Source organism: Rutidosis leptorrhynchoides, chromosome 4, assembly GCF_046630445.1.
Source record: "Rutidosis leptorrhynchoides isolate AG116_Rl617_1_P2 chromosome 4, CSIRO_AGI_Rlap_v1, whole genome shotgun sequence".
NCBI classification, from domain to species: domain Eukaryota; kingdom Viridiplantae; phylum Streptophyta; class Magnoliopsida; order Asterales; family Asteraceae; genus Rutidosis; species Rutidosis leptorrhynchoides.
This window is the reverse complement of record NC_092336.1, coordinates 301,365,294-301,375,148: the sequence shown is the minus strand read 5'-3', so window position 1 is coordinate 301,375,148 and position 9,855 is coordinate 301,365,294. Positions and strand designations below refer to the sequence as shown.

Genomic DNA, 9,855 nt, shown 5'->3' with positions numbered 1-9,855 from the left:
ACACTGTAAAAGTTGCCAAAGGCCTGCCCCGCAGAATCGAATGCCGCGGCATGATATGATTCATGTTAAATCGCCATGGCCATTTTACAAATGGGCTATTGATATTGTAGGGCCATTTCCTGCGGGGCCTGGCAATGTTAAGTTCCTGATTGTGGCAATCGATTATTTTACCAAATGGGTTGAAGCTAAGGCGGTTCGCACTATTACTGGTGTGCAAGTGCGAAATTTTGTATGGGAATACATTGTTTGCAGATTTGGCATTCCGCGAGAATTGGTTAGCGATAACGGCGCACAAATAGCGAAAGATCCTTTCAAAACATGGTGCACTGATTTAAATATAATACAAAAGTTTACATCAGTAGCGCACCCACAGGCTAATGGTTTATGAGAAGTAACCAATCGTGATATAGTAAGCGGTATTAAAAAGAGATTATGCGAAAAGCGAACTGGTTGGGTAGATGAATTACCCAATGTACTGTGGGCACATCGCACAACTTTCAAAAAGAGTACAGGGGAAACACCTTTTAGTTTGGTGTATGGCTCTGAGGCAGTAATCCCCGCAGAAATTCTGGTACCAACGCATAGAATTGCTAACTTTGAGGAAGAAGCAAATGATGCTGCGTTGAACGAATAATAAACCAAAATAATAATGAATATCATTTGTATATTAATAATAGTAGTTTTAATAATATCAAAATAATATTAATAGTGGTAAAAATGATAATAATTACAATACTTATTATTACTAGTAAAGATAATAATGTTAATAATTCTATTAATAATAATAATAATGATATTAATAATAACTGTAAAAATGTTAATTATAATGTTAATGGTAGCAATGATAATGATAAGTAATTTAAAAAATAAAATAAAAAATAATAATGATTATACTAGTTTTAATAAAATTATAGGTTTAAAATAATGATACTTTTAGTAATAATGATAATAATAATACTTTATAATAAAAATTTACTACTAATCATAATCATATCAACAATATTAATAATGATAATATTAATACCTATGTTAATGATAATAATAATTCTATAAATTTTTAAAAAAATGATACTGATAATTATGATACTTGTAACTGTGATAATAATAATAATAATAATTATAATTCCAATATTAATTATAATACTAGTAATAATAATACAAATATAATAGTACTAATAACAATAATATTAGTCATGATAATACTAATAATTTTTAAGTGTTAGTACTAGTAATAATAATAATACTACGACTTAATAATAATAATAATAATAATAATAATAATAATAATAATAATAATAATAATAATAATAATAATAATAATAAAAAATAATAATAATAATAATAATAATAATAATAATAATAATAATAATAACAATTTTAACAATAATAATTAATACTAGCAATAACAATAATAATAATAATAATAATAATAATAATAATAATAATAATAATAATAATAATATTAATAATCATTTTTGGTTTAGGAAACTACCTCCAAAAGCTTTCTAAAAAAAAAATGCCCCGAGCGGAATAACTATGATATATTACGATAAAACACGTATATTTAACAATTAATTTTTCATAATCTATGTTTAATGGCAAATTCATGAAATTGTATTCTATATTCAACAATGATTACACATTCTTGTGGATAGATTTAATTATGTGATGTTATATTTATTTTTGCTATACCACGTTTTTGTTTTCATCACATATTAGGAAATATTGTAACATTTTTTTAATATCAGGATATCCATTAACTCGCTTAATTCATTGGATATGAATATGGATGGATGAAGTGAAATTAAATGGATATGGATATGGATATGGATATGAATGAACAAAATCTAAATGGATATGGATATGGATATGGATATGGATACGACGTCATCCGATCAATATCCGATCCATTACCATCCATAGCCACATATGAAGTTCTATTGTTCATGTTACTTACATTTTTGTTTATATTATTTTATTAAATTAGTTTAATATTTAAAGTAATTGTATTTTGTTTAGAATATGAATAGTTTCCTTATTTGAGAAACTCAATTAAAATAAATGGGAAGAACAATAAAATGACACGTGGCAAGAATAAATGAAGAGTTGACACGTTAACATAATAGTAGATGATTTATATAATGTATATATAGATATAGATATAGATATATAGATAGATATAGATATAGATTGAGTGATTATCATATATACCTTTTTTAAACATTAAAATTACATATATCCCCAATTAAACATCCTAAATAGCTCAAATTACTCATTTTTAAATTTAATTATTAATATTAATTATAATTAATATGAGTAATAGTCAAATTCAAAACATAATATGTATATTACAAATATACCCAATAGTCGCTTTCATATCGTGAGTTAGGTATCGTCATCTTCAACTTATTTAAAAGAATAGATAGATGGATATAGATAGATAGATAAATGCTTAAATTGTCAAACGGGCTCGGTGTTGGACAGTTCCCAGTTAACCGGTTTTTTACGAAAAAATAACGAACCGAATCAAGTACCGAAAACCCATAAGGGCCCAATGAATGGGCCAACTTTCATACCGTTTGAGCCTCAGCTCATTTTATTTTATGATTTTTTAGTCCACGGTCAACTCTAATTTGCACTTTCCTGCTGAACATCACTTGCGGAGACGTGGCGTATCCTTATTCGTCTAAACAAGTGGAACCTCTTTCTCATTGGTTAGATCCACGTCTCAAAACAACCATATTTTCCAATACTATAAACTCCGTCTTTAGCGCCAGTCGAGATTTTGATTCCAAACCATTTTTGATCTTCACATTGCTAGTGTATCCATAATCAATCTTATTAATATCAAATTACTCAAGATACTAGCTTCAATTTTGGATTTGGAACCCTAATTTTTCATCGGCGTGTATACAATGGCGCATTTCAGATCGAAACTATTCGTTTTGATCTATTTATCAGTTTTACTAATCGCTAGTGCAGCGTAAGTGTCGATATCGTTTTTTTATCTCATTTATGCGGTTCAATTTATTATGGAGTAATTTGTATATATTTCCGTGGTTAATTTTATGTATAATTCTTTCATTTTATTGTTGCAGTAAGAGTTATTATGATATACTTCAAGTTCCGAAAGGAGCGTCAGACGATCAGATCAAACGGTCATATAGAAAGCTAGCCTTAAAATATCATCCAGATAAGAATCAAGGAAATGAAGATGCTAATAAGAAATTTGCTGAGATTAACAATGGTAATATATATATGCTTTGGCTTTGTATGTAGTTTATAATTTGAGTGTATAGAAGAATAAGTTAATATTTGTATTGTTGTTTATTTTTCAGCTTATGAAGTGCTGTCAAACAGTGAGAAGAGGAGTATTTATGATAGATATGGCGAAGATGGGTTGAAACAGCATGCTGCTGGTGGCGGCGGAGGAGGTGGTGGAGGAATGGATATAAACGACATATTTAAATCGTAAGATTCTGCATTTAGACTTCAGTATATGTTGGAGCTTGGTAGTGTAGATATCATTAGTTGATGTCACCTATTTTTATATTCATGGTGGTTGCCAGGTTTGTGGGCTAGCATCAAGAATAATCATATAATGCTTAATGTGTTGCTTTAGAACTTAGAATCTTATAGAACTTTATCTTTGTTTAGAACTAGTCATAGGAGTTTAAGTATTTCAATTGAACATGTACAATGACAGAAATTTCTCAATTAGGAAATATGAAATGATGCATTCATTTCTTGTTATTCAAAAATCAATTATATGAGACTGCATAGACCTTGTTAGAAAACAATTTCCGTAGCAAACAGACCTAACATCTTAGCATAATGTCCAGACCAAAAACCAGATATAAAATCCTCTAGCATAGTATCATGCCAATCCGTATATTTTATTTCGAAGAATCAATGATGCAGAAAGGCTTTTGGTGCGTAGATTGCTGTTTGACATAACATCTTAGTTGATATATTCCCTTGATTAGACTGAATGATATTCATAGTTTTTCTTTATTATGGTTTTTGCATATCTAATATTTTTATGAATATTTACAAGCTCTAAGTTTCCTATTTTGACATATCTTGTCTTGCATCTGTTGCATTACATGTGATTTAGAAGTTAAGTGTGAGCCCCTTGTATGGTCTGGGTTTTAAGTTTTGATGGTTATTAAGCCAATATGCTAGTTCTTGCTTGAGGGATTACAAGTTGTATACTCGTATAGAAGCAGTGGTTTCTAAAGTTGTAGTGGGTTGGATTTGTGCCTTTATTTGGGCAATTTATGCTGTGTGTTTGGGTTTCTATTTAGTCTTGATAAAGCTGCCGGGATTATTACTTTGAGTGAGTGTGACATATTTTCCCAAATTGTTTGTAGGTTAGAAGCGTGTGCATACTCTTAAGTTGCAGGTTATTAATAATTTTCACTATGGTTGTTTTTATGCTGGGGAGACTATTGGGTTTGGGGTGTCACACCTATTCCAACGGGTATTATCAGTATAGACTATTTATACATGCTACTATCTTTATCCTAATTTACCATTTTCTGATTTCTTGATGAAGTATTGTTAATTGTTGCCTAATAGAGGGATTGTGTGCCAAACAAGTCAAGAAATAGGATTCTTAAAAAGATTTAACTGAATTTCAAAGTTATGAAAAGGTTAACTGAAATTGTACCTAAAACTGATGAACTAAAACATGCATTATGGTAGCCTCATTAATTACATTATAATTCATGGTCAACTCTAATATACATTTCCATGCTGAACATCACATGTCGAGACGTGGCATACCCTTATTGGTTTGAACAAGTGGAACCTCTCTCTCATTGGTCATCCACGTCGCAGAACAACCAAATTTTCTAATCGTATGTCTATATAGTATAAGATCCGTATTTGCCACTAATCAAGATTCTGATTCTAAACCCTTTATGATCTTTACAATTTTCGTAAATCCTGAATCTTATCATTGTTAAATTACTCACATCACTGACTCCAATTTGGATTCAAAACCTTAATTTTCAATCTTAGTGTATATTATGGCGCATTGTAGATCGAAATTTTTCGTTTTGGGTTAAAGCTACAAATAGGCTATATACTTTTTCAAATGTCCCAATGTCGCCCATATACCCATTTGCGTCTCATTGTCGGCTATATACTTTCAAAAAGTGTACCAATATAAGCCACTATACTTTTTTTACCTGCAACCAAAACAATTGATGACGTGACTTCTAATTGTCACGACACGTCGGTGATACATCGGAACAAAAACTGAAAGTATATAGCCTACATCGGAACAAAACTGAAAGTATATGACCTATATGTAGCCATATAAAATGAAAAAAAAAAGTTAAATAATTAAATTCACCGGTTCAGCAGGTAATCGGTAACGAAATGTCGACATTGGTACACTTTTTGTAAGTATATTGCGACAGTGAGACGCAAATGGGTATATGAGCGACATCGGGACATTTGAGAAAGTATATAGCCTATTTGTAGCTTTGACCCTTGTCACTATTAGTTAGCAGTGTAGATCTTTATTTGAACTACTATTTTATCCGTTACTATCTATTTATGCTATTTCTCTGGTTAAATATCATTATTTGTTGTCTAGTAGAGGGATTTTATACCAAAACAGGTCAAGAAAATAGGATCCTAACAGTTGTGCCCATAAGGATTCCACAAAAACATCTCGTTGATGTTTATCTTTGACTTCTGTATCCTGTAGAACAAATGCTAAGGAGTTGATTATTGGAATGAAAATCAACGTATTCCCTAGATCTTGATACGCCTCACTTTGAAGTGCCCATATTACTTGCATTATTTTCCCTTTTAAAGCTTGAATATTTATGGTAAAAAAATCTTTGTTTTTGTCCATTATTTGTCATTTCAAATTATCTATGATATCAATTTAGGTCTACGGATTTCCCAATTCTATCGTTCTCGAAGAGTAATTTAGGCATTTAACGATAACTAAAATTAATTAATGTGCTCATTTAGATGTTTTAATTTTGTGAAACAAAGACATCATACATGCAAGTTGCAATGATAAATTTTCCGTTTTTAGACATTTCACTTCTTAGGTACATATGTCTTGGAGAGTTCATTAATCAAATCTTATTTTGGTCATATAGTTAGTCTATGCTTATTTGTTTATTCAAGGTGTTAACTACAATTTTTTAGGTAGTACATAAGTTTTTTAGGAGATGCATCATAGTATCTTACACACTTCAGTTAGCGAGCAACTTTTCGTGGCCCTATAGTTTTATTGGAGGAGTCTCTTTGCTGAGGTAATACTACATTTCTTCATTCGAGACCATACAGCTGCTTTTGTAGCTATACAGAAGATAACATTATTGATAATTGTACATTTATATAGCTTTCTAATTGTTGTTACATTACTTATTATTTCTTTCTTTTTATGTTAGCCTTACCTTATAGGTTTCTTAGCTCTTCCATTGGTAAACCTAGGAACTGCTGTCGATTATTATTCTCTTTTCGTTAAGCAGCTACCAATTTATAAGCAGGTATTCACACTTGAAACGTTATGCAGGTTTTTTGGTGGTGGTGGTAGAGAAGAAGAAGAGGAGGAGAGAGTAGCCAAAGGTGATGATGTAATTGTTGACTTGGATGCAACATTGGAGGATCTGTACATGGGAGGCTCACTAAAGGTAATAACTTTATTAACTGGATTAGAAAAGTGTAGAATATCAAATAAGTTTTTTATATTTGTGATATTGTTCATATCGCTATTGTGCTTTCTCGGTATTCTAGGTTCTCTTTTCTTGTGTTTTTTTGTTTTGTAAATTAATGTTTAAATATAATCAGGTTTGGAGGGAGAAGAACATTCTAAAACCAGCTCCTGGAAAGAGAAGCTGCAACTGCCGGAACGAGGTTTATCACAGGCAAATTGGTCCTGGGATGTTCCAACAGATGACGGAACAGGTATATTGTCAATTGTGATATGCCATGTTATGAAGGCCCTTGTATTTTATTTTATTATTATTATTTTATTATTTGAATCACAAGGCCCTTGCTAATATACTTGTGCTTCTTATCTTCTTCAGGTCTGCGAGCAGTGCCCTAATGTAAAGTATGAAAGGGAAGGGAACTTTATCACTGTGGATATTGAGAAAGGAATGCAAGATGGTCAAGTAAGCTAATAGATTTCTTCAGTTTATAACTTATTTTACTATTCTTCAGTTTATAACTTATAATGGATTAGTGGTTAGCACTTACTGATGCAATTGACTCTTGAGAATGGACTATAACATTTTTTTTTTTTTTTTTTACCTAGGAAGTGGTCTTTTATGAAGAGGGTGAACCAATTATAGATGGTGAACCTGGCGATCTTAAGGTTAGTTTGTCATTATCGAGAACTTGGTGTTACAGTAAATAAGTTTGAAACATAGTTTTATGATAAATAAATGGTAAATCTTAAATTGTGTGCAGTTCCGTATCCGTACAGCACCACATGACAGGTTTAGGAGAGAAGGCAATAACCTTCATGCAACTGCCACTATTACTTTGGTAATATTTCTCTTACAGTTAATGACTTATAATCTTGCTTTCTATCCTCCTATAAAGTGTAAGTTGAGTATGTGCGTTGACAAAACACATTACGTTTCTAGGCGCAAGCTCTTGTTGGCTTCGAGAAGACCATTACGCACCTTGATGAGCACCTAGTGCAAATTGGCTCAAAGGTTAGCGCATTTCTATATATTCTTTCAATCTGCATCTAGGAATAGTTGACAAAAGGGACTTTAAAACCAAAACAACATCATTTTGTTTGGTTGGTTGACAAACGAGCTTGTTTGCTTAATGCAGGGAATTACAAAACCAAAGGAGGTACGGAAGTTCAAAGGTGAAGGGATGCCATTGCATTTTAGCAATAAGAAGGGCGATTTGTATGTTACTTTTGAAGTCCTTTTCCCTACATCACTAACAGACGATCAGAAGTCTAAAATTAAAGCCATTCTTGGTTAGTAGGATAATAAATGTATAATATTCACAGATTTGTATTTGTATTGTAAAATCAGGAGGCTGCTTATGCTTATTTAGGATGGCCCATAGTTTTTTATTTACCTGACAAACCACTTCTGTTATCTTTTTAAGTAGGTCTTAAGTTCCATTATCTTTGAAATTTGGATAATATAAATTTTTGGGCATTTACGTTGAGTAATGGCGAGGCTTCCCTATGTCTATGCAATTTGCACATGAATTCACGATTTCACCATCTGATGAAAGAGTTGATTGTATTGTTTCTAAGTTTGATATACTCTTGGTGATAACTGTAATTATAGTCACTGGTTCTCTTTATCGTTCCAATATTAATATTAATGTGGTTCAGCAACCAAAGAAATTGAAATCTGAAAACTGAAACACAAATCTCCATACACAACTAAACCTAAACATTCAAGATGAAATTTGGGTCTCGACCCAACTAGACTCAACCCGACTTGGTTCTTGACCTAACCAATTCGACATATTTAACAGCTAATCAGTTTAGACCCAATATCCTTCAATTCAAACTCGTTTCTTCCTTTACCCAACCCCATTAAATCGACCTGTCAGGTATAACTTAACTTTTATGCATCAATACTTGTATTATTGGTAAATGTGGTTTAACTTTGTCTCTCCATGTACTGATTAGTGTCAACAATAAAGATAGTACACATCAATCAATGTCCTTGATATAAATTAGATACATGACAGCGTCAAATAATACAAATTGAAGACTAAATACATACATCCATTTGAACATGTGTGTGAGTGCATCATTTTCACAAGTTGTAAACATAACCCAATATTGCACACTACATCTTGTGTGACATCTTACTATCTTATAAACAACTCTCCTCTATCTTCACATTATATACTTAATCACTTCAAAACACACATACACACATTAGCATATCACAAACAGATGCATGCTTAATCAAAGAAACCAACGACGAAGCTTAGATGCAACACCTTTCTCCTTGATGAAAAACTCTTTTTTCCACATTTCTTGCGATTTCTCTTCTAAACCGACCTTCTTCTTCCATTTTCTGCTGGGAGTACCGATTCGAGCAATCAGAGGAACAACTCCCGTGTATGCTAACATCAGCGAGGGTTTGGCATTAGCATTCGCGTAATTGGCACCCACAAGTGGGTGCTCTTCTAACATGATTCTAAACAAGGAAGCAAGATTGGGGTTATATTAATAGTTGCATGATAATTGGGAATGTGTTAGTTCAACTGCACCATTTGATTAAACTAATTAAATCTTAATGGATTTGTTGCATAATAGTATAATATATACGTATGTGTCATCTGATTCAACTTAGTATAAATTCTTTATCTATCGAGATGACCGTTCTGATGAAGTTGACGATTCATGTTCTAGAATAAAATGTAAAAAGTTTGACATTTTGAATTAATAGAGGTCAAAGAGTGACCTTGACACGTTATAGGCAGCTTTCACTTTTTGGCGCACGCTGTGACTTCACGGATAGAGTTAATAGCAATCTAATACATTTATCTATTTTGTCGTTTTGTGTAGCGTTTCAGCTCGTGTTGAGATCCTCACCTATTCACCTCTAGTTATTAAACATTTGAAAGTGAAATAAACGGGTAAACAACTTTCAGACACATTTGTAAAATCAAAAGATAGAGAATAGAGAATCAGTGGATGTAAAATCCATATATACTTTTATCAAATATCCTTAAACATATTAATTACTGTAACTATAGAGATGAACAAAAGAATTGCATTGTATTCATTCAACTAATCGTTAATTTACATCTCAACGACTCTAGGTCACACTATTTTAACTGAAACTATTCAGAAGATTACAACATTGAATAAACAACTAATCG

At 31.6% G+C, this 9,855-nt stretch overlaps 1 protein-coding gene across 2 annotated transcripts; it reads left to right on the top strand.

Moving 5' to 3' along the window:
* Nucleotides 1–2,752: 2,752 nt before the first annotated feature.
* Nucleotides 2,753–8,164, top strand: LOC139843631 (dnaJ protein ERDJ3B-like). 2 transcript variants are annotated; one of them, XM_071833742.1, is made up of 10 exons: nucleotides 2,753–2,983; nucleotides 3,099–3,247; nucleotides 3,339–3,471; nucleotides 6,548–6,665; nucleotides 6,823–6,939; nucleotides 7,062–7,148; nucleotides 7,292–7,351; nucleotides 7,447–7,524; nucleotides 7,626–7,697; nucleotides 7,822–8,164. In XM_071833742.1, the coding sequence occupies exons 1-10, from the start codon at nucleotides 2,916–2,918 to the stop codon at nucleotides 7,978–7,980; spliced, it is 1,041 nt and encodes a 346-aa protein (XP_071689843.1). In that variant the 5' UTR covers nucleotides 2,753–2,915; the 3' UTR covers nucleotides 7,981–8,164. The 2 variants fall into 2 exon arrangements, with proteins under 2 accessions (XP_071689843.1, XP_071689842.1); XM_071833741.1 differs by lacking the exon at nucleotides 2,753–2,983 and having other exon boundaries at nucleotides 2,996–3,247.
* Nucleotides 8,165–9,855: the final 1,691 nt, after the last annotated feature.